The following is a 23,859-nucleotide window of genomic DNA, read 5'->3' as shown; positions in this document are numbered from 1 at the left end:
CTGCACCCTGCATCCTTGCAGCACCAGCTCTCAGGGATGGCAAAGCGGGGTTCAGCAGCAGATCCCTCTTCCCTCGTGCTGGCAAAGCTGTGAGGAGGCAGCTTTGCTCTCCCTAAACCAGTGGGGAAGCTGAGCCTGAGGCTGAGCATCTCGCATAGATCTGTGCAAGGGAACCTGCGATGCACCCACCGGTACCTCGAGCACCCCGCAAAGAAGGGCACCAGAAGGAGTTTGCACTGTGTGTACCATTTTATTTTCAAATATATATATATATATTACATCACTTTAAAACAGAATATTTGTGAAAGGAAAGGATTTTGTGATAAAAGCAAACCCGCCGTGTCCCACACAGCCCGTGTCTGCAGGCAGCCCCTTCCCCACCTCCCCGCAGACCCTGCCTGCTCCTTCCTCCCCTCCTGCTGCCAGAGGGGATGCCTCCAGTGCAAGGCATGCTTCGTGGCTCCATCCTGTGCCCTGCTGTGCTGGGAGACAGCAGGGCTTTCTGCAGGGATGGGGAAAGGAGCTGGGGAGCGAGCTGAGGAGCACCGTGTGCTTCAAGTATGTGGCACACTCTGCAGGAGGCTGAACCGGCCCTGAGCACCAAGGACTGCTCTGTGGGGTGGGAGGGCTGGGTGGGGGTTGTGGCTCAGTGCAGGGCAGGGGATGCTGACCGGCAAAGCTGAAAGCAGCCTCCTCCATCCAGCAGGGAGAGCCAGGGCAGCGGGCAGCCTGCCATGCCTTCAGGTACTCAGTCAGAGAGATGCTCTTCCTCCAGCCTCTCACCCCCTTGTTACAGACCTGTTATAACCTGGATGAAATCCCAACCCCAGACACACACTTCTGCTCGAACCCAGAGTTTTCTGTCTGGGCTGTGCTCCCTTGGCACCTCTTCTAGGCACAAAGAGCCCCTCAGCAGAAGAGCCCCTTTTCCTCCCCGAAATCCTCCCCATGCAGGGACTCAGCACCCCTCTCTGCAATCCCTGGGGCACAGCTCCTTCTGCAGTGACTGCGGCCGTCCCACCCCACAGATTGGGGGCTGTCTGCGGAGGGGATGCAGCACTTGGGTTCCCCCCCTGCACAGTGCAGGGCAAGCAAACAGGCATTGGCACTGCTGAGTGCTGAGCGTCAGAGCTGCTCCTTCCTGAAATGCAGGCCCAGCAGGGGCTGCTGACAAGTGGCATCCCTGCCCACCGAACCCCAAAGTTCAGCCCCCTTCGCTCCAACACTTCCCTTCCAATCGCTGTGCCCGTGTGATGAACCCCCTCCTTATGAAAGGCCACGGCAGAGCCTTCTCACCTCCTGCTTTCATTTCCCAGCTGAGGGTTTCCCAGCAGGGGAGGAAGGCAAAGTGGGGCAGCCGCACCCCCACAGCACCACAGCAGCCGGGAAGGCGACGAGGAGTGCCCGCTATGTGCAACGTGAGGTGCCGCCTGTGGCCGTCCTGCTGGTTAAACAAAGCCTGTGCTGCTTAAAACCACCATTCCCCAGCACTAAACGTGCTGAGCCGGCCCTTCAGGGGGCACCTGGGCTTATCCTGAGAACCTGCGGGAGCCCAGCAGTGCCTTCGCTGCATGTCAGACCCTCAGCTCAGCACCCAGCAGTGCTGCTGTCACCCAGCGAGAGGACACAGTGCTACAGAGCAGCACCCAGCAGTGCTCCCAGTCCAAGCCTTTCTCTGCTGGGTGCCGGGGGTGAGGAAGGCGGGGAGAGGTGAGAGCAGAGGGAGGCACAGCGCTGACATCCTGAGGCAGCCCTCCCTTGAAATCCCCTGAGAAAAAAAATGAATGGCTCCGAATGGAAACTTCCCTTTGTTCAGCACCGAGGTTAAAAACTCCCCTTCTCAGTTCTGGTATCACAGACCGCGCCAAGGCTCGACCATCTACCGCAGAGCTGGAAAGTCTCCTTTATTTAACGTCCCCTGACCTTACATAGCAGTTGGGTTCAGAAGGTGAAGCACCTCAGGAAGATGAGAATAACTTAGGGCTGTCTGTAGGAGCGCAGTGCTCCCTTAGAGTTCCCACGGTGTGTCAGTAAAGTAGTGAATAACGCAGTGAGCAGACGATGCACTGCTTTCCTCCCGAGGTCCTCTGCAGAAAGTCCTGCTGGAGCCAAAGCGAAGCAGCCAGCCGAGAGCAGCGGGGCATGCAGATAACGGGGCCCATTAAGAGAAAGGGAAAATAGCAATTAGGAGCTCACTGTGGCAGAGAAGCTCCATCTGGTGGTGTTCTCACCCAGAAATGAAGGCGGGGATGGGGACCTGCAGGCTGTCTGTGCTCCCACCAGTCAGGGAATCTCAAGCTCTGCTCGAGGCAGTGGAGCAGTGACACGATGGCAGATGAAGCTGCGTGGTTAAATGCAAAGAAGTGCACTTGCAAAGGGGGCAAATGGACTACAGAGCATCAAATGGACTACAGAGCGTGGCTGCAAAGCCCGGGCGCAGCACACCGCAGACACTCAGCACTTCAGGATTACAAGGAAAGCAACCAAGACAGATAAAGAGGAATATAGCAGATATTTTAATGTCCTTCCAGTGAGTGCAGTTCAGGGCACTCCGCCAGGGGCAGGGATACTGCAGACGTGGGGTCGGAGTGATGAGCACGGGAAGACCCTGATACAGAAAGAGGCCGAAAAGTTTCATTCAAACACAGGAACCTGAGGAACGTCAGTGGTATAAAACTATGGCCGGTCCTGAAAGGCTGCCGGGTGTCCTCTGTGCTGGGGCAGAGCAGTCCAAAGACACTGAGGACCAATCCGAAGACAAGGGTAGGAATTGATACAGGGAGGTGACAGTGGGAGGTCTTACGAACAGGACAGACAGGCATCCATTAGGAAATGCCTCTGCCAGGGGGAAAGGAGGGCTGCCTTGGGCCCACCGTTCGCCCCTTGGCTCCCACGAAGGCTGCTCAGGGCTGTGCTGCTGCTGTCTGTATGGGTGCTGCCCCACAGGGATCCCCCTGCAGCAGGAGGAGCCCCAGCACAGCCCCACTGTTCATCCCCCACTCACAGGGCTCCTGGCTGCCCCCCACTGCTGAGCTGCCTGGGAGTGTGTGATGCTGCAACGGGGTGGGTTTGGCTCAGAGAAGGCCATCACAGTTTCAAACCTCAGAGTTGCCTGGAGTAAAAGGATCAGAGCTGAGCCAGGCAGTCCGTGCTGGGATGCTCTCCCTATTTTGCAAAAGTCAGAAAGATCTGAGATGGGCGAGCGGTGCCGGCTGCCCTCCCCCCCTAAAGCTCATCTTCCAGCATCAGCCGTGAGCGGAACGAGGTTGGGCCACTCGCCAAAGAAGTCATGCATGCACAGGGCTGCATGCCATGCCCAGCTCAGACATGCCCTGGGCTCCCTGCACCTCCAGCCCAGCTCCTACAGTGGGAGCAGGGATGCAGTGGTGCAACCCCAGTGCCTCCTACTGGCAGTGAGGGACACCCACTGGTCCCACTGGGGCAGCATGCAAGCGTGCTGGACAGAAGCAGCCAGCAGAACAGGAGGGCAGGCCGCCTGCACCCACTGTGAGTGCCCCACAGCTTTTTAGTGTTTGGAAAACCGCTGGTGCTCCCCAGGCCTGCCGGCACACAGCTCTGGGGCCCGCAGCGGGGCTGGGGAGCAAAAGGCACAGCTGCACCCCAGGACCTGTGCCAGCCCCAGGGAGCTGCAGTGTGGGTTGGGCACGGGCAGCCTGCTTGTGCCAGGCGTGTTCCCAGTGACAGTCAGTGTGGTTCTTAAAGAAGGTAAGGGATGCTTGTTATAAAGAAAGAGAAGGCTCAAGTACTCGGGCTCAGGAGCAGGGGGAAGACGAAAGCAAACCCCACACTTTCTAATACTGGCTCGCCCCTCCAGTGACTTACAGACAACACAACTGAGGCTGTAATCCCTCTTCAAATGCAGGCACAGCGTGGGATGGAGCCATCAGCCACGGGGAGCTCTGCACCCACCCCAGGAGCACCTCAAGAACAGCACAGAGCGGACACAACACACACGTAGGTGCACTCTCACAGCAATGCATTGGTTCCTGCAGAGCAGCCCGTTCTGCTGCCTCGCTGCTGCGTGCCATGAGCTCACAGCGCTGCTCTGCCCTCAGCGAGGCACAAAGCAGACAGCAGAGCCCACCCCTCCCCTCCCCGCCGCCTCTCTCTGCAGCTCCCGGTGGCATCTCCTGGGCGGCACAGACCCCGTTCCTGCAGTGGGAGGCTCACGGGTCCACGCTGCTCTCTCTCTCAGAGGTCCCTGGAATGGCCCTCTCCTCGGGGACGTCACCACGGAGCAGAGGTTTGAGAGAGAGCTCGGCGGGACCCCCGCCTCCACCCCACGGCGGTCAGGGCCTGAAGAAGCGTCGTACCACTAAATGCCCCACCATCACCAGGGCCAGCACCACCAGCATGTACTTCATGTAAACATTGTCCAGATCGAGTGCAGCCACCTGACGGGAAACAGAGGGAGCAGAGGGCGTTAGAAGTGCCTGAGCCCTGCCGGGACCACGCTCTGCTCTGCTCCCATCTCCTGCTGGGTCCCCCCGTCCCCCTGGGCGCAGTGCCCTCGGCTCACCCATCCTCCCTGCTGGGCGATCCACCGTGCGATGCGGTTGCGCAGCATGAATTCGGTGACGTAGCGGGCGATGCGGCGCAGGAAGCCCGTGATGCCTTGCTGGTAGACGTGGATGGCCATGCAGTAACCGAAACCCAGCAGGGCAATCACCCGGCCCCAGTTAATGCCGCTGTCGAACAAGCTGAAACGAAGCCAATGGTTGGGTTACAATCACTCCTTGGGAGAGGACGCCCTGCTCGGCTCCATCCCTGTGCTGCCCAGGGCTCTCAATTAGCGTGGGCTGCAGGGCAGAGCTGGGAGTGCTGCGCTGCTCGAGGAGCATCCCAACAGCACAGGGAAAGCGGTGGTTCTGTGGCTACGCAATGCACGGCCGTTGGTCACCCCATGTGCTTTAGGAGCACAGCCACCACGGCCCGGGCCGGCACTGCTTGGCTCGGCCAGGTCTCTGAAACGCTCAGGTGGAAACCTGGGGATGGCTGTGGGGGTTCTGCACCCCCCGCACACACGTCCTGCCCTTCCCCCAGGGCTGCATCCCAGCACTGGGCAGAGCTGTGGAGCTGCTTGGGATTGCATGAGCCAGAGCGCTACACAGGGTGAGCTGCACCCAGTGCCAGTTTGAGCCATCAGTCTGTAGGCTGCAGTGTGCTACAACACTGCTACACGTGCAGCCGGGATCAGGACTGCAACCCACGTGCATGCAGCGTCTCTTCCTTGTGCAGCCATACGCAGAGGCAAGAACGTATACATAGATCTAGGGCAGAGGTGTGTTAGAGCAGGACTTTCCCTTTTCCTGCACAGACAAATCCCTCCAAGACCAACTGATCTTGCCTTCAGCAATGCTCCCAAGGGCTGGGGTGTTCAAAATACACTCAGTGCCTATTGCTCCTGCTCCCAGCGCCAGCAGCCGTGCACAAACCGCACCACCGTGTGCAGGTTTGGCACTGATCTGGGAGTTCCTGGTTTCCAGCAAGGTTAACAAGAAGGAAAAGAGAAGCAAAATAAAAGGGAAAAAGAAGAAAAGTAATAGGAGGCTCCGGCCCTGCGTTGTAACCTGGTGCTGTCATGGGTGTCCCTGCAGGGCTGTGCCGGTCGCAGAGGGAAAGGGAGTTCAGAGCCTGGGATGGAGCACGAGGACACGGGGAGCACCAGGGGACAGAGGTTAATTTACCTGTTTGCGGTGCGTTAACCGCCTCAGGGTGGCAAAGCGGTGAAAACAGCGGCATGGCTTCCCAGGGAGAGGGGAGCAGGAAAAGGACAGAAGAGAGGCAGTTAGACAACGTACAGCGAGCGGAGGGGCATGGGGACGGGGCTGTGCCAGACCCAGGGACCCATCCAGGGGTCCTCTGCAGGACACAGGGTGAGCCAGATGGCCCTATGGGCAAAATGTGGGGAGAGGGGTGAGGGCTGAGCCCCCCAAAGCACAACAGGAGCTTCCATGGGCACCTCGACGGGGCCGACGTGATGCCATTGGGGCCGCAGAGCAAACCAGCCCAGGACACCGACCGAGGCTGTGCCTCGTGCAATAAGGGCAAAACGTGGTCCGGGTGTTTGCCTCCAGTCTTCACACCGTTGCTGGGACATCCACTTGGCCACACTTCCCCACCCAAAGTTTCTGCCCCCAGACAGCTCGTGCAAGGGCTGCCAAGGGGACGGCGTGTGAAGAAAGTGCAATAGGAACAAGAGCAGACAGGCAGAGAACACAGGAACCATAACGGTGAGCTCAGGCAGAGCTCAGGGTGGGGACGTGGATGAAGTTGGAACGGATGGAGCCCACGTGCCGTGGGGGACAGCTGCTCGGGGCTGGCTTTAAGGTTTTAATGAGCTGCAGCGCATCAGTGCGACCTGCCCCCCCCAGGGGTGCTGCACCTCACCTGGAGGCGATGGTGGTGAAGTACTCGTAGGCGTTCTCCTTGGTGGGCTGCAAGGACTTCAGCATATGGCGGAACTCCGCGTCGTACCGCTTGTTGATGTCGTCCCCGATGATGGCCAGGCGCCTGCCCACCTGGCTCCCGGTGCTGCCGGAGGGAAGATGGGCTGTCATGGGCACGGACTGCTGAGCAGCCGGGCTCGGGTCGGGGCTGGGGATGCAGATTTTACCTGCCCAGCTCCTGCTGGATCTCCATGATCTCCGGGTCCATGGGCACCTCCGCCCCTCCCTCCTCTCTCTCCTGTTGGTAGCGGTAGAAGGTGTAGCTCCGGAACACCTCCTCGGTCTCCTGGGCCACCTGGTCCTCTGAGAGAGGCAAGGGGGAGAGAAGTCGAGGGGCAGCTTGGCTGCTGCCTTCCCCAGCTTGGAAAGAGGCCACGTAGGCTTTTCCAGCCTGAATTTGTGCTGGTGTGCCTAAATTTCTCTCTTTGTGCGCACCCTTGGTGGCCCTCCCATTCAGGCTGCACTTCAGGAGCCCAAGGACAGGTGACAAGAGCGCCCACATGCAGCAGTACTTCCAACTCAAACAGTTCTACGTTTTATAATCCTATGAATCTATGAGATGTAGTGGTGCCCCATCCCCAGAGACACTCAAGTCAGGGCTGTGGGTGTCCCTGTTCGTTGCAAGGACTGGGGTCAGCTGGCCTTTAATGGGCCCCCCCAACTCCAACCATCCCATGATTCAATTCTACTTCTACCCCCGGCAGCTGCAGGGAATGGTTTGGGTTCATGGCTGTAAATGTTTGGATAGCAGAAGGTGAAACAAAAGCAATCCGAAAAATATATTCTTTCTCAAAAAGGTGATTCTGAAGCCACTCTTGAGGGCAGGTACCCACATTCTGAATGCTTTTTTTGGCAAGACAACAGGGCTAATACCACACAGAGCCAATATTGAGTGCTGCGCTTGGAGCTCTGTCCACACGCCAGCATCTCACAGTGCAGAATGGCTCAGCACAGTGCAGGAATCCCAGATCCAACCCCAGCCACGAGCCAGAGCTCCGTGCAGCATCCCTCAGCAAACTGCTTCTTTTTAAATGCCACCAACCACTGTACCCCTGCATGGCATCAGCAGTGACACAGTGACCGAAAGCTGAGCTGGTGGTGCCAGCATGCTGGGGGGCGCATCCTGTGGGCGGCACTCGATTCCCATAGGGGTGGGAAGGAGCTGGGAGCTCCGAGGGGTGTCTGAGTCCAAAGGGATGCGGCGCTCACACAGCACACAGAGAGCTCTGGGATAAGTACCTGGAGTCATGGCATGGCTCTGATCGGAGCCTGGGTTTGGTGATGTGCTCTGGATTGAGAAACAATGAGGCTCAGAGCACCGCATCCCCAGCAGCCAGCAGCCCAGGCTTTGGAGGAATCGGCTCTCAGCTCTCATGAACACACTGTCCCCATTTTCGTTCTCCAGGAGCACACAGCAGACCAGCACCAGCACCACTGCCCAGCAGCAAACCCAGCAGGAACCCTGCCCCAGCACCCCACTACAGCCGCCTGCCATGCTGCACACGCAGCTCTCGGTCTGCTTGCACTTCCAGCACAGAGATGCTCCTTCCTGAGGCAGATCCCAGCACTGGGACACAGCATCCCGGCAGCACCGCCCCATCTAACCCTGCAGCCTGCCCACACCACAGCGGTCACTGCAGTGTGACATCGCCCTGCCCCACGTGCAGCTGCACGGGGATGGGCCCAGCCTGGATGGGTGCAGGGATAGGAGAGGACTGCCGTGCAGAGCTCGGGTTGCACAAGTTTGGGCTGTGTAAATAAAGGTGAAGGGAAATGACGAGCGCTGGTGGCTGCACTTTCAGAGAGGGTTTGTTTGGCGATAAACGAATCCCACCTTATGGAGGAGCGCAGCACAGAGCAGAGAGCAGAAAATGAAACCGACTGAGTCACAGTTTCATGAGAGGCAGAGCAAACAGCCTGCAGGAGCAAAAGAGGAAATAAGCATACCCAAAAATCCCTGCCCTGACTACCCCAGGCACTATTTTTAGTGGTGCAAGGACACCTTGGATACATGACTGCAGCAAGAGGTGAGGCTGTTTGCACAGTGATTGGTACCCCAGCCTGGAAACATCGGCTGGCCCCAAGGGGAGAGGACAGCTCTTCATCTATTGGTGCTGGAGATGGGCACTGCAGGTGGGCACTGCAGATGGTTTCAGCCACTCTATGGGATCTGAGAGCCCCAACTGGAGCAGCCAGGACCCTCCTTCCCCCGCTCCGTTTGCAGGTGGTTTTGGAGACGAAGACACGGATTACTCACAGATGTGTGACTAACACCCCCTGAGCAACGATTTATCAACCGGTGACTGACTTCACACGCAGTGCTAAGTCCACAGCCAAGATAAACAGCGAAGGACCGAGCCTTGCAGCCCTCCAGCTATGTATGTGAGCATCAGACACGGGCAAACGAGACAGCCCAGGTTAACATCAGGAAGAGAACAGCCACCAGCTGAGTGCTGCAGGCTGCGTTGGATGGATGGGCTTTCCAGGCACAGCCCTGCAGAGATGTGCAGCACATCTTTCTCCATCCCACAGCACTAAAAGCAGACATGGCAACACGTCCACCTCTCTTAACAAAGTGCTGCGCCATCCCGGCTGAGGTGGTCCATACAGAGATAAATGACACCACGTGGACTCATTCTTCCTCCCTGCAGGGAGGCACACTGCACTGCATGGCCGGGGTAGCCATGCCTATGGGCTGTCCCATTGGTCTGAGCCTCAGCATTGGTACGCAAAGCTTTCCCGGAGCTGTGCTGAACAGGGAAGCACTGCCAGCCCCAGCTCACAGCTGGGAAATGATGCAGGGTGAGGTTAATGAGTGCTTCTCGGAAGGAGGACCCCACCTCCCTAGCTCAGCTCAGCACTGTTGCTGGATCCCCTTCTGCAGAGTTCCCTTCCCATGACCGGGCTGCCCATGAGCTGAGTTCCTCCTCTCCGTCACATCCTGCTGGGAGCACAGAGACCCTGCCTTCACCTGCAGCACCCACAGCCCCGAGAAGTGCAGATTGCCACCCAGCCTGGAAACAGCAGCACCTCATCCTGCTGCCAGCAACACCTGGCACAGCAAGGGCTCCGGACAACGCTCACACACCTCGAGCAGCAGACGAACCCCCGTGCATCCACAGGCAAACAAAACAAGGCAAGCGGGCGAACCCAAAGGCATCACCCAGGTGACAAAAGCCTTCTTGCACCCAAAGCCCCCAGCACTGGTGGGAGCTGCACGTTCCCACTGCACGGCAGCCCACGTGGCTCCAGCCCTGAGCGCAGGATCCCACCGCAGGTCCTGGCAGCCCCATTTTGGGCAGCGGGCTGTACAGGAAGCGCAGCTCGGAGCTGTGTGGTTAGAGTTCAGGGCCCGATTCTCTCACCAGTTTTCACAACAGCATCTCATTGGCCTCAAACAGGAAATCAGCATACGTAAACAGCTCTGCTCATTTATTTGTTTTTATGCCTCGTAGACTTTGGTAAGGGAAGGACGGCTTTCTCTCCTGCACTGTGCTCATGTGGGATCCAGAACTAACGATGAAGAGGGCCATGGCAGAGTAAAAACAGCCCCATCGGGCAATAAAGCAGCCCTGAGCTGGGTCTGAGCTCGGGTACATAAACAGAGAGGGCTCCTAATCTCTGCTATTGACAGAGCTGCGGTGACTCACGCTTATTTACAGGTCCACCTGCAGAACAGGTTAAGAAGTCACCCATGTCTAAAAGCGCTCTGTGCAGCAGCATTTTATCACCGGGGGACGAAACAGGAGCTTCACCCCCTGGTGGGCAGCAGCACCGCAGCGCTTCTCACGGCACAGCGCACACCGCCTGCACTCTGCAGCCAACGCAACACAACTGAAAGCAGCTGCTGGAGGCACTGCTCAGCACCGCACGTCCCCTGCGTGCTCGAACCCTCAGACACCTTTCCCTCACTTGCATTCACAGAAAGGAAAGTAAATTGCAGCTGGCACCTGTGGCACAGCAAGCCCTGTGCCCGCCCCGTGTGGCTGCACTGAGCTCCCAGCACAGCACAGCACAGCGCGGCTCCCAGCAGCTCCCCGTGCTGTTTGCTCTGTGCTCTGTGATCCCCCTGCGCTGCCCACAGCACTCATCCGTGACACCCAGCATCTCCTACCAGCGTGTGAGCTCAGCCTTCCATTCTGCAGACCTTTATAAGCTGACTGATCACCCCAGCCTTACACAAAGCCCTGGAGGTACGGAACACTGCCTTTTACAAAGAAGCAAAACAAGTGCCAGAAAGGGTTTCAGTGTTCTCCCCCCCCCCCCCCCCCCCCAAATATCACATCATCCCTTTTACCTGCATTGATCTCTCGTGATGGCCTGCGCCCATGGCTGTCCCGGCGTCTGTGGGCCCCGGGTGGGTCCCCCTCGTTCCCTTCCATTGCAGAGATGCTGTGGGACTCAGCAGGACCTGCAGGGGCAGAGACGGGGCATGAGGAGGGCACAGCAGCACCCGGCACTGCGCTGGGATGAAGGCACAGCCCAGCACAGAGGGCAGCAGCCCTGCAGGGCACCCGGAGCTCAGCAGTGGAGCTCTGCCCCTCCACAGCAAACCAACCCATGGCCGCAGCAATCCCTCCTCGCAGGCAGCTCTGCCTGCCCTTCCACTGCTCCTACAAGAAACGAGGTCTCTCCTTTCCTATATCCAGAGGCTCCAACTTCCCATTCCATTCTGCCTTCCGAGCTCCTCTCTCAGTGAGAAAATTAAACTGAGCGCACAGCTCCAGCTGCCCCCAGACATCCCAAACCCATACCTGTGCTGAGGGCTCTGCAAACCGCTCATCTGCTGCTCTGCTGCCCGCTGGTTGCTCTGACGTCAGCCCTGCTTTCTGCAGGGAAGGAAGTGGGGCCACCTGCCTAAGTCAGGGCTGGATCCCTGCGGCTGCTCGCCTTTTGTTCAGCATGCCAGTACATGTTCTGAGGCCAGAGCTCAGGCAGGGCCGAGCTGGTGGGTTTTCTGCTTTGCACCAGCTTGAAATTCACAGAGAACCACTGACACCCGGTTTAAAACGTAGCCCTGGCAAAATTTAAGTGCTGGTTACAGGAAAACAACCGCCTATGGCAAGGTCAGAGGTGCAACACCCAGTCCAAGCTCACAGATAAAGATTATGCAGAAGGAAAAAAAAACACAAAAAGCCAAATTGGGATCATAAACTGGAGTGTGAAGTGCATCCAGGGTGGGGACGGGGGCCTGGAAATGCAAACTGGCTCAGCAAGCTCTCACACATGGCTGCATTCAGGGGCTCTGAGCCCCGCTGACACACAGATGGAGGGGCTGTTTTTTCCTACACGCCTACAGGGACAGGATTTCCCTTTTCCTCCCCAACCTCAAACATCCCCATCCAAGGAAAAGCTGAGAGCACACTGAGGATCAGCAGTGGGGTCTGTGGGGTGGGAGCAGTGCTGGGTCCCGGGGCCGCTCCCCTCCTGCTGCTCCCTGCTCAGGGAAGGGCAGTGTAGGGCAGCTTGGGGAGATGCAATGCCCATCAAGGCTGAAATCACAGCTCGGCTTTCATCTGAAGGCTCCAAGGAACAGCCTGGGAGCAGTTCTGTTAGCTCGTGGATAGCCAAAGTGGGATGAATTCCTTCTGTGCCTCACGCTGCCACAGCCCGAGGCTGCACGGAGCGCAGCGCTGGTTGTGGACACATCCAGCAAAGAGACCAACTGCTCCGGTGCACCTACAGCACAGCCCACTGATGGACCTGGCTGTGTTTCACCTCAGCCCGCTGCCCCCAGCCCAGAGCTCAGCACCAACACGGGGAATTCCCCAGCATGGAATTTCTGGGGCTGCTCTGATGGCTCAACCTGCAGGAGGTCTGGTGAGCACCGGCATGCAGTGCCTGCGAGCAGTTGACTCATGCGATTCTTCACTTGCTGTCTGCCAAACCCTTAGGAAGCAAATGTGGCAAGCTGTAAGTGGGCCGTCACTTAAGAGGTACTTTCATTTTCAGTTTCCTTCTCAAGATAGGTCCTTGCAGCACTTTCCTCTCCTGCACCGTGGGGCACAGTGGCCCTTTTGCACATATCCGGGACTGCTGGCTGCGTCCCCACGCACTGCACACAGTGCAACCCATGCCCAAAACTCCCACTCCTGCAAAGCTCATGAATGCCTACGGCAGTTCACTGTGTGTCTGCTGGGGGCACAGCTCAGCCCCTCCGGTACCAAAGGCACCGCAGCCTTCATCCCGCCTGCATCCTGGCCCAACATCCCTTTGCTTTGCCCCATTCCCTGTTTTGTTACGGGAATGCCATGCCAGAAGGGGAGTATAGGAAGATACCCACATACTCAAAGACACCCACATACTCAAAGACAACCCAAGGCTGCCCAAAATGAAGGCTGTGCAGGGCTGGGAGCTGCAGGTCACTACCAGCAGTGTGTAACTCAGCAGCTGCTCAAAGACTCATCTCCACCCTGGGCTTTTCGCTCTTGTAGGAGGCCACAAAGGGTTAAAAGAAACAGCTAGCACCTAGGCTGTGGATTTAGCAACCCTTCTGCCATGGCACAGGAATCTTATCTTTATTAACAAGCACATAGCAGGCAAAGAATCAGTCTTCCTGCAGCCTTCCCTCATAAAAAAGACCTTTGCCTCAACTGCTTCTTATTTTACCCTCGTCCCCTTTGCTTAAAGGTCTCTGACACACATCCTACATACCCCCATGACATACTCATCACTCAGCTTCTCCCAGCTTTTCTCCAAAGGAGAATTCCTGGGCGCCAGGAAGATGCTGGGAATGGCCTGGTGGGGGGTTGGGGGGGGGGGTTATTAACAGGCTGGGCCCTGTGAGCAGGCCTGGTAATGGGGCTCAGCAGTCCCCCTCCCCCACCTCGACATGCTAGGAAGATCCTGTTCTGGGAAACGCATGGAGCATCCTCTGGGAGAAGCATTTCAGAGGCCTGGTCCCCAGCCCATCAGCCCATGCACGGAGCCATTCAGGGGATGCAAAGCGTGCAGATATGGGATCACAGGACCGCCGTGCCCCATCGCCACCCCTGCGCCCCACCAACCGGCCCTGCACGGTCAGAGCTGGCCCTGCTCCTCCCAGTCTGACCCAGACGAGCAAAACAAATGAGTTTGCACCGATTTCTGCCCCCCCCCCCCCCCTCCGCCTCAGGGTTCGGCCCTCGAGCCCCCACCGCCGCCGCCCCCCCACGTCCCGGCACCGCGGGCAGGAAGCGCGCAGCCCCACGTGCGATGCCTGCGCTGAGGTCACGGCCCGGAGCGCGGACAGACGTGGGGACGGACGGACGATCGGACGGCGCCGCGGTGCTCAGCCCGGCACTGCCCTTCTCCCCACCGGGCCGTCCGCCCCCAACCGCGCAGTGCGGGGATGCCGGAGGGGGGGGGGGGGGAAGGGGAGGGGGGCTGTCACCGCTGCGGCCTCACGAGGGAAGGGGAAAAAAACAAATAACAACAACGATCCCCCCCCCAAATCTGGAGGAAATGTCACGGAAAGGGGCAACATTTGCTTTTCTGAGCGAAACTCAGCGCGGGCAAAACCCCCCAGCCCCGGCCCGGCTCTCGCTGCAGAGCGCTGTGCGTTGTAACCTCCCGAACGGATGAGGCCCCGAGGCTCTGCTCCCACCACCCCCCTCCCACCCCCTCCCGATCCCGCTGTACCCCCGGACCCCCTCCGCACCTCCCCCTCCTTCGGCTCACGGGGCGCCAGCACCGCCCGGCCCGGCCCTGCGGCATGGAAAAGCGCATCACCTCGGGGTGGGGGGCGCCGGGGGGCTCCCCGCTACTCACCGTGTCCCGGCGGGGACCAGGCGGGCCGGGGGGGGGTGTCCCGGGGAGCTACTGCATCCCCCCGGGGAGCTGCTCCATCCCCGCCGCCTCCCTTCCTGCCTCCTCCCGGCGCTGCGCAGGGGAAGGAAGCGAATAGGGCCGGGGAGGAGGAGGGAAAAGGAGGGAGAAAAAAAAATAGAAACCCAACCCCAGACCATAGATGTAGAACGGAGCCGGGCGGGGCTCAGCTCCCTCTAGAGGCGCCTTGCACGACCCGAGCGTGGGAAAGGGGCTGCGGAGCTCCGCGTCGCGGCTCGAGAGCGTGGGATGCCCGGGGGGTGTCCGAGGGATCGAGGTCCCCCGGGCTGCGCGACACCCGTGGGCACGCTGCTCTGCAGAGCCTGGGTGGGCGAAGGGAGAGCAACGCACCTCTGCACCCCAATTCTGCGTGTCCCCGAGAGCCGCCCTGCCTCTCCGCGGGGCGTCCTGGGCTGCTTCGGTCTGGGAAGGCTGCAGCTTTTGAACGCGGTTGGTTTCCCCTCTCTGGGAGGGCAAAGTGCCCTCGTGGAGTCATTAAGACCATTTCCAGAGGGGAACATCCCCGTGGAGCCGCCAGGTAAAGAAGGGTTGGTGGTGATTCACACCGAGTGATTGAGGAGATCCGAAATCCACCTAGATTGGGGAAAAACCCGGGCAGCCGGAGGAGGAGAGGGTGTGATTCATGCTGGAGAATGAGATATAGCTCAGCAGAGCTGGCATTGGCTCGGCACCAAGCTGCCCCAGCTGCCCTCCTCCGTGACACTGCCGGAGCCTTTGCTGGCAAACGCCAGGGAAGAAGTTTGGGGCCATTATGAATGCTTGGCTGCCTGTGATCAATCTGGCTGTCTGCCCCATGCCCTGGGACGGCGTGCCCTGCAGGATGCTCAGAGGGCTGAGCTGGAAGAGTTGTTGGATCCCGGATGTGTCTGGCCAGGCTCTGCTGGCAGAATGACTGCAGAGGGCTCAGCCCCGGCTCCAGGGGTGCCCTGGACACCAGAGAAGGGCTGTGGAGGGCAAAGCAGTGGATGCCGGCAGTGATGGAGGGGTGGGGGACAGGAGAGCTCCTTTGTGTCCACAGCACAGAGGGGGCTGAGCTCAGGCTGTGGGATGCAGGAACTGTCACATGTCTGCCAATGGCTGCTGGAGAGTGTTCAAGAGAGGGCAGATACCGGGGAGAAGAGGGGAACTGGGTCGAAAGCTCCAACCCTTGGATAGCAATGGCAAATGTGGGCTTAGAGAAATGGTGGTGGTAAGCGTTTGGGAGACCCTACGCGTGGCTCCTCTGCTGCAGGGACAGCCTGGTTTGTATTGCTGTGTTTTTAAGATCTTGAGGCAACGAGGAAGAAATTCCAAGCTGGCTTTGCAGTTGTGGATATGGATATGAAATATTCCCCGCCTCTCCCAGCAGCCCCTGTTGTTGGTGTGGGTGCAGAGCCACAGAACAGCAGCCGCAGAAGGGAGCCCCCTCTGTTGGGATTCACTGGCATTTTAGGAAGTGGTTTCACCACTTGTTTGATGTAGTCTAACCCCGTGCTGCTGCTGGTAAGGGGCTGAGCCAGCTGTGCGCTCCCAGCCCTCCTCCTGCAAGAGCAAAGAGGTGCTTCTATGGCACGAAGATGCTTTTTTTGGGGGGGCGAGGAGGGGTGCAGTCTGTGCTTTGGGAACAGTGTCCTGTGCTGCCTGCCCAAGCCCAGCAACGAGAGGGAAGGAAGCAGGAGGATGCAGCTGGGGGGTGGGAGAGCCTCGCTTTCAATCTGTCACGATGACATGGCAGTTTTAAGTGAGTTTTTTCGGGGGGGGGGGGGAGAAACGCCATTCTTGCAGCCAGCAGCTTATGGGCTATAGCCAAGCAGACACTGACAGAGCCAGCCAGCCAGGAGAAGCTCCAAGTGCAGAAGCGAAAATGAGCTGCTACCCGTTTGTCTCCAAGTGATGCACTACATCCACGAGAGCAGCTTTGTGCTGGCAGCACTGCAGCAGCAGCACAGCCCTGCTGGGCACAGGGACGTGGCAGGGATGCTATGCCCTGCCTTGGATGGCAGCCCCAGGAAAACACCCATCAGAACCACGTCCTGCTGCCCCACAGGAGGGCTGGACAAGGTGAGATGGGCAGTTGGGTTTGCTGCAGTTTGCTGCCATCATTGTCATGGATGTGTGGCACCATGATGGCAAACACAGCTGCTGCTTTCAAAGCCTTTCACACCGCTGCTGCCTGCAGGAGTGTTGTAGCTTTCTGGTGTTGGCCACGGAGCTGGAGGGTGCATGAGCCTTTCCGTGAGCCTTCCTCCCACCTCTATGAGCAGTGCAAGCATTCAGGGCTAGCCCAAACCGTGGCGGAGCTGAGGATGCTGCAGAGATGAGTGGCTGTGGGTTGAGGGGAGCCCTCCATTTTAGGGCCCCCCCTGCCCATGGTGTGCAGGTTTCACCCAGCTGGGTGCCATCCCCTGCTGCAGAGCCCTGGCCCTGCTCAGCTCTGTGCTCTGAGCCGTTGGAGACCGTTGAGTTTGAACCCATTTTGAGCCGTTGGGCCACTGGCAGCCCCACAGCCCCACTCACAGCACCGATGGATGCCCCACAGGCTGCCCGGCCCTCCAGCCACCCCTCCCTGCTCCAGTTCCTCAGAAGCCTCCTCGGGTACCCGCGGAGCTTGCTGGGGTCACAGGAGCCCCGAGCAGAGCAGCAGGAGCAGGGTGCTGCTGTAGGGCCCCGCAGCTGGCAGGCAGAGCGGGTTGAGCCCACCCGTGGGGGGATCCCGTGCCAGGAGCACTGCAAGGATGAGGAGGGGGACAGCATGGAGCTGCTGCTGGGGGAGCTGCGGGAGGTCAGCCTGCAGGGATCGCTGGGCAGCAGCACCAGCAGGAGCTGCCTGACCACCAGCACCAGTGATGTGGAAGCGGCAGCGGAGGGCAACGGGATGGAGGCTCCTGGTGGCACCGTGGCCCTACAGAGCAGTGGGGCGGCTGGCGAGGAGGGGGTGGCTGCAGATGAAGCCATCTCTGGCAGAGCTCTGGAGATGTAAGAGTGGGGGGATGGCATGGGGTTACACTCGTTTCAGTGTTCAGCCATGTCCTCACGGGCACAGGTGACCTGAGGGGTAGGGTGAAATCTCCTCAGCTGCATCAGCTCCATCAGATCCCATACAGGTGGTGCTCTGCCCGCTTGGGTACTACGAACAGCCAGCAGCACGTTTCACCTGGGAGCACTGAAATGAGACCAGCATTCCCAGTAAGGCTGCAGTTGGCTTCCAAAACCTGTGCAGCATTTTGGCTGTCCCCAGCAGGCAGGTGTTCCCTGGAGCTCCCCAGGTTGCTCCATGCAGAATGCAGCATTGAGCAGCAACCTGTGCAGCACCAAGGAACCTGTGCTGCAGCCCTTTGCAGCCCTTGGCCTCTCCAGGCTGTTGACAAGGGATGCAATTGGATCCAGGGTCACAGACAGCAGCACTGCTCTTGCCTTCCTTCAATTGTGCGTAATTGCTTTGCCTCCAGGGATGAGTTCCTTCAAGGTTTGGGTGCTGCTGATGAGGACACCTGCTCTGCAAGCCCTGAGCCGATGTTTTCAATGGATCTTGACACTGAATGGGAGAAAGGGCATCTCCTGAAAGGTGAGAGGCTCAAAGGGAGAGAGGACTCCCTTCTCCCTCACCCCTGGCTGCCAGGATTGCCCAGGCAGTGGTACCCCTCTCCTGCCTGTATGCTGCTTTCGGGGGTCTGAGCCCTCGGGCTGCTGGCTGAATTCTGGCATCGAGGCTGTGTGTCAGAAAACATCAGCCGGGGGACTGCCCTGGGAGTCAGCTCACTGCGGTGGTACCCAAAGGCCATGGCAGAGAGCACAGAAAATCATCCGGCAATGGGAGGCATGGGGCACTGCAGACTGTTTCCCACCAGTCCCAGAGCCAGGTGTGCCTGGCTGCTCTCCCATCACTGGAGGACCTGGACCTGGCACTGTGTCCTCTGTCAGATGTTTGCCTGCTGTGCCAAAGACAGCACGAAGAAAGGGAGGTGGCAGCTCTGGGGAGTCACTGCTTTCTTTGGATTTGTTTCAAGCAGCAAATCAGGGTGCAGGACCCCCGAAAGCAGAGCTGTCCCTGTGGAACAAGTTCATCAGTGTGAACAGACACCAGTGGACTTTGCGTAAGGTTGGTGAGAGGACAGAATGTGGGGCTAAGGGAAGGACTGCTGTGCAGTGCCCTCAGGGCTGAGAAAAGGTGTAGGGATGGATTGGTGTAGGGGATGCTAGCAATGACCACTGGCATTGCCAAAGCACCAATGCATCAGAGGTGGGGGCATTCAGGGTTGTTTCTGAGGTTCTTCTCTACCCCTATATCCTTCCTGGCTGAGCAAGCAATGATCTCAGGGCTGTAATGGGCAACACATGGAGAGCTGTTGGGATATCTGCTGAGAAGAGATGGATGGGTGGGAAGTAGGGACAGTGGCAAAAGCCAGGCCTTTGGGATTCCCTTCTTGGTCCTACATACCCCATTGTGACCATGGCTGTTTAATTGGGGCCAGCGGTCACCCAGCAGCTCTGGAGCAAGCTGCATGTGCAGAATTAGCTTGCTGCCTGCCAATCCCATTGCAATAGCTCCTGGGCTTCCCTGACACATTGATCCAAAGTAGAGCAAGAGATGATCCCACAGAGTGGATCTACGTGTGAAATGGGGTCTGAGCAGGGATGCTAATGATTACCCCTAAAATCTGCACAAGAGCAGGAGCAAGTCCAGAGGAGGCCATGGCGAGAGGAGGGTGGGTGCCTGCAATCCAGACAACAAAATCTGGGCGAGTTTGCAGCAGAGCAATGAACCTGCAGCAGAGCAGAGCCTCCAGCTGCTCGGCCAGGGCTCTGTGAGGTGCTGAGAAAGCAGCAGGACCTGGTAGAGCTGCAGGAAGGAGCCGGGGTGGTGGGAGGGTTCGTGGTTTGATGCAGCCTGAGCATGGGTGTGGGGTGTGAGCAGCACACCGTGTGGATACCAGGCACATCAGGCCCCCTCTCTGCGAGCAGGTGCAGGGCACTAAATCAGCTCCTTGAGAAACGGTGGATATTTTGTTCCAGACAGCAGAGATGGACCCTGGGACAGTGCTTTAACAGCAGTCTGAGGAGCTGCCTGAGCCTGTTAGGAGGTTTTTAAAACAGATCTCCAACCAGCATAACTGTACTGCACACCCCACCACTGCCTGGGAAACCCGAGGAGACGAGAACTAAAGGGGAGCAGTTATGGGAGCCCAGAGACCACAGTCCTGCTGGGCTTTGTCATTCACTCCCTGTGTGAGCAGACCCAGCCTCTGCCCTGCCTGCCTCAGCTTCCCATCCAGACCAGGAGACATCCACTCTGCTGCACAAAGCACCTCTGGGACGTACGGGTGGCAAACTGGGTTGGAGGCAGAGGGCAGACGTAGCATTGCTTTGTCAAGATCAGCCACTGGAAATAGCGTTACATCAGAACCCAGTGGTACAGAGACATTTCGCCCACTCTGATGTCTTTCTTATTTAATCCTTTTGCTGCAGGCTCGTGCCTCGAGGAGCTCGGTGGAGCTGGAAAGCGAGGAGCAGCCGCTCCTGCGGGCAGCTGAGAACAGACCCACGAGCCCTGAGCTCCCCGTCCTGCCCGCAGAACCCTCTGCAGCGCTGCCGATGTACAGGTGGGCTCCTCCCCCTGCGATGGGAGCATCCCCTCCGCCGGGGCTGCGTCGGTCTGTCCCGTCTGGGTCTGTCGGTCCGCAGAGCCGTGCAGAGGGATCCCCTCGCAGCACCAGGTGGCACTCTCGGACTTCAAACCGAGCCGGGACAACGCAGCCGACCGCCGCAGACGCGCGTGGGAGCGTGCGGGGCCGCGCCGGGTCCCCACACCCGGCCGGGGGGCAGCGGGGATGGAACGATGGGCACAGCCACGTGTGCCACGTGTGCGTGGGCCGCAAAGGCCCTCCGTCCGTCCTCCCACCACTCAGCCAAAATGGAGCTCGCACCCGCCGCGGTCCCCGCGCTCCGCAGGCGCTGAAGCACGGGTTGTGCACCCACGTGTCGCTTAACTGTCCCGAGGATGCGTGACTGAGCGGGATTGCTATGCTCCGGCCGGCCCTGGGTGAGCCTTGTCCATAGGCAGGGGGATACGGAGCCGTGATGCTCATGCAGCACGCAGCCAATGTGCCGACACCGCGTCCGGCACAGCTGGGCTGGCTCTGCGTTCTGAATGGAGAGAATTGGAGGATCTGGGCAGAGCACTTCTTTTTGTGCAGCAGATTTATCCAGCTTTTTTCAAAGAGCCCAGCAGATCCAGGCCTTGTTCCTATAGCAGCTGTTGGAGCGTATTGGTGCTCATCAAACAGCCGGGTCCAGAGAGCCTGGCACACACCACTTTGTCTCAGGAGTTGGAGGGCTGTCAAGCTGTGACCTCTTTAGGACAAAACAGCTGAAAAATACACCTTCTGGTTTACACACCTCCTGGTGTATAAATATGGGAAGGGCACTTCTGCATGTCCCTACTAGAGGGCTGATGGTGGGGTGTGTGGGCTGAGCATCATCACCTGGAACCCCCACCTATGGGGAGTGAAACCCAAACCCTTCTCCTCCCCACCTTTGTCCCCAGTGCAGAATTGTTCCTCCCAGAATATTCCCTCCAAATTTTCCCTGTAGATCCAGAATATTTCAGTACACAGAGCTGCCATCCTTTCCCATACTGCGGTCTCCTGTCTTTCCTAATATCCCAGGAAAGCCAACCCATCAGCTCCTGAGTGGGAGGGCTTTGCAGGCACAGTGACCCCCCCTTTGACACATTTCTTTCTTCTGCCAAGGTTTTCCAGAAGCAGAGCAGCCACTGGTGGCTTTGGGAGAAGCCAGGCAGAGATGGGAGCAAACGGAGCAGGAATGCCTGGAGAAGGTTGAGGTCAGTCTGGAAGGGAAAAACACGATTGATGCGCTGATGTGGGACATCTCTCGTAGAGCCGGGAGCCACCGTGGTGCTCTGTGCTCATTGCTGGTTGTCACCTGGTCAGAGTGGGTCAGGGCTGTGTGCTGCCTCCTCAAAGGAGTCGGGGTCAGTGCTGAAAGCTGCCCAGTGCCAGTGGCACAAATCTGTTCAGATAAAGCTGTTCATTTCTGCAGAAACAGCAGCACCTTTCAGTGGGGTTTTGTAGTAGATGGGCCTGGTTTTAAGGCCGTGCCTCTCAGCAGCCTGGCTCTGTGCTCCCTGCCTCAGTTTCCCCTCTCCACAAGGGGTTGCATACCACCTTCTGCCCACCACAGCCCTGCAGGGACCAATGCCACGTTCCTAAATACCTCTGATATGTGGGCTGACGAGGGCTCGGGGCAGTACCAGTGCTCCAGCCTCAGATGCATGTGCTGCTTTTGCTCCCATCGCCCAAGTGTTGGTGCCAATGGGACAGGCGGGGGGGGGGAGAGAGGAAAACACGGCTTCCTCCACTCCATCTGCAGGAAGAGCGCTGGGTACGGCTCCAGGGGCAGCCTCCCCCCCCCACCCCACAGAAAGCACCGTCCTTGTCCTCAGCAGCCGCGAAGGGGGGATGGGAAATCCCGAATATTGCAGGAGATCCGAGTGCGGAGGCGGATTCTTTGTCTCCTGCCGCGCGGGCCGCGAGTTTTATCGAGCCGTTTGCTCCGCTGTTTTTTTCTTCCTCTCCTCGCTCGGCTCTGCCTGCAGCCGCCGCGCTGCAGTGTGTGGGCAGGCACACGTTGCCAGCATGCAGGAAGGAGCCCGGAGTTTTATGGGGTGTCGGGTTCTCTCTGTCCATCTCCTATCCCCTGAGAGCTCCGGGGCGTGAGGCTGACCCCAAAGCCCTCAGCAGCTCCAAGGGAGTGTCTGCAGACAGGTTCCCATCCTCAAACACAGTCCATGGGTAGATGATGTGGGGGGGATGCCTGGAGGTCTGAGGTCAGTTGGGATGCTTCTGGTGACCCCAGATGGGGCTGGAGACTTCAAGCGGCTTGGTTTCATGCTGGTGATTGCAGCACAGCTCCAGCACCCCATGGCTCCCAGTGGGAGATGCTGGAGGTGCCCAGAGCCGCTCAGCTGTGCCCTCCCTCTGTCCCCAGATGCGGCACCCGCAGAGGTGGGAGTAGCCCCATGGAGCCACACTGCCACTGTCCTGCAGGAGACATCAGTGCTTCCCCTCTGCCGTGCCCAACCTTCACAGGACCCCTGTGCTTCAGCTTCCTCCTCTTCTTTCTCTCGTGTTCATCATTCATGTGCACACTGCATTTCCTTTCTGCTTTCTCCCTTTTCTGTTCCTTGGAGAAGGCCCTCTGTGTTTCACCACCCTGATGGGGCAGACAGGTTTTGTTCGAGTTGGTTTCAATTGAACATTTTGTGTGAATGAGCTCTTCTCGCTTCTCCCTCTGTGCTCTCAGGTTCCCTTATTAAACAGTTCTCTGCTGAATTTGTTTTTCTCCTTTCTTTCCTTCCCTCCACCTTCCAGTTTTTTTCATGTCTTCCACATTACTTTCTGTGGATTTTAAGGTGTTTATGGATTCATTCTTTAATTTGGGGGTTAGAAGAGGCAAGTCTGCCTCTGCCGCAAAGGAGAGGTGTGATCCTTCAGCCCACGATGGTCCCCTGGTGGTTAAAGGTGACAATCTTGTATGTGGTGTAGGAGAGGAGCTGGAAGACTCCGACCCTGTGCAGAGGATAAATGTCACTCTGCTCTCCATCTTCTGTTTGAGTAGATGAAAGAAACCATGCGAGCAGGGCTGGAGGAGCTGCTGGCAGCCCGGCTCCTGCTAATCTGGGAATTGTATGCCAGGAAGCACACACCCAGCCGACCTGCCCCAGACAAAGCCCGCCGTGTCCGCACCGGCTCTCCAGGCGTTCCCTGCGCGCCTTGGGGTTATTTCAGAGTTATCCCAGCAGGGGTTCCCTCCCCAGACTTCCACCTGCGTTGGCTGCAGCGCTGGAGCACATTGCTCCCGGCATGGCTCATACACTCTCATTCTGCAAAATGGGGCTGTGCCATCTAAACTCTCCTGGCCGACCTGAAATAACAGTGGTGAGAGGGGGATCCCCCCCCCGCTCATCTTGCAGGTGTTCAATCTGGACCCGAATGTTGGCAAATTAACCAGGGCCATCGTTACTTCCTCGCTAGATGGGTTGAGCGGGGCTATTGTGTCAATAGACGCATCCCACATCACCTCTCTGGGTAGCAGAACTCCGCGTCCTTGATGTGTCCTTAGGAACCTTGAGCTCCAAATAAACTTCTGCGGGATTTCCTGTAGAAAAGCACTACATAAAATGTGGGTATTCTTAGCGGTGCCCCTCTGCCAGGTCGTGTGTCACACACCAGAGATGCCAGGAGGAAGGGTTTGCCTCGGCTGAGTCACTTGGGTTACACACAGCGCTCTGGGAAGCAGCTGCTGTCATCTGCTAAATGAGGGCTGCCAGAGCTGACCGAGTCATTTCCACAGCATCCAAGCATCCCTGGGTAGCGCAGCCCTCATCCCTGTGCCATTCCCACCGTGTGGGTGGGAACTGGAGGGGTCTGCACGGAACCACGCTTGGCACTGCATGGGGTGGGTGGTGGGAGTGGGCAGGGTGTGTTCTGCTCTCCTCTACGAGGGCAGAGCCGGGCCCACTGCCGCGGTGAGCAGCTGCACGCTCACGTGGTGCTCCCACATC

General features: G+C 58.5%; 2 protein-coding genes and 1 long non-coding RNA gene across 8 annotated transcripts; 2 read left to right on the top strand and 1 right to left on the bottom strand.

The window, feature by feature from the left end:
* Nucleotides 1-1,880: 1,880 nt before the first annotated feature.
* Nucleotides 1,881-14,792, bottom strand: BAK1 (BCL2 antagonist/killer 1). Of its 5 annotated transcripts, none has more exons than XM_040652724.2 (6): nucleotides 14,628-14,792; nucleotides 10,768-10,881; nucleotides 6,638-6,773; nucleotides 6,412-6,555; nucleotides 4,541-4,721; nucleotides 1,881-4,415 (listed from the first exon to the last, which is right to left on the bottom strand). In XM_040652724.2, exons 1-6 carry the CDS (start codon nucleotides 14,779-14,781, stop codon nucleotides 4,311-4,313), a joined length of 834 nt encoding a protein of 277 aa, XP_040508658.1. In that variant the 5' UTR covers nucleotides 14,782-14,792; the 3' UTR covers nucleotides 1,881-4,310. The 5 variants fall into 5 exon arrangements, with proteins under 5 accessions (XP_040508658.1, XP_040508660.1, XP_040508661.1 ...); XM_040652726.2 differs by lacking the exon at nucleotides 14,628-14,792 and adding an exon at nucleotides 11,029-11,282; XM_040652727.2 differs by lacking the exon at nucleotides 14,628-14,792 and adding an exon at nucleotides 11,225-11,282.
* LOC121107637 lies at nucleotides 6,773-8,247 on the top strand. The gene is made up of 2 exons (XR_005841919.1): nucleotides 6,773-6,953; nucleotides 7,876-8,247. It is a non-coding gene; the product is annotated as an uncharacterized LOC121107637 (long non-coding RNA).
* A 1,999-nt stretch (nucleotides 14,793-16,791) lies between the features above and the next one.
* On the top strand, nucleotides 16,792-22,627 carry LOC768477. 2 transcript variants are annotated; one of them, XM_004935048.5, is made up of 6 exons: nucleotides 16,792-17,252; nucleotides 17,726-17,841; nucleotides 18,287-18,375; nucleotides 19,743-19,876; nucleotides 21,026-21,117; nucleotides 22,284-22,627. In XM_004935048.5, the coding sequence occupies exons 1-5, from the start codon at nucleotides 16,801-16,803 to the stop codon at nucleotides 21,114-21,116; spliced, it is 882 nt and encodes a 293-aa protein (XP_004935105.2). In that variant the 5' UTR covers nucleotides 16,792-16,800; the 3' UTR covers nucleotide 21,117; nucleotides 22,284-22,627. The 2 variants fall into 2 exon arrangements, with proteins under 2 accessions (XP_004935105.2, XP_001231428.4); XM_001231427.7 differs by having other exon boundaries at nucleotides 18,284-18,375.
* The last annotated feature ends 1,232 nt before the right edge of the window (nucleotides 22,628-23,859 follow it).

Source organism: Gallus gallus, chromosome 26, assembly GCF_016699485.2.
Source record: "Gallus gallus isolate bGalGal1 chromosome 26, bGalGal1.mat.broiler.GRCg7b, whole genome shotgun sequence".
Classification (NCBI taxonomy): Eukaryota; Metazoa; Chordata; class Aves; order Galliformes; family Phasianidae; genus Gallus; species Gallus gallus.
The sequence above is the reverse complement of the archived record's forward strand: the minus strand, read 5'-3'. Positions and strand labels throughout refer to the sequence as shown.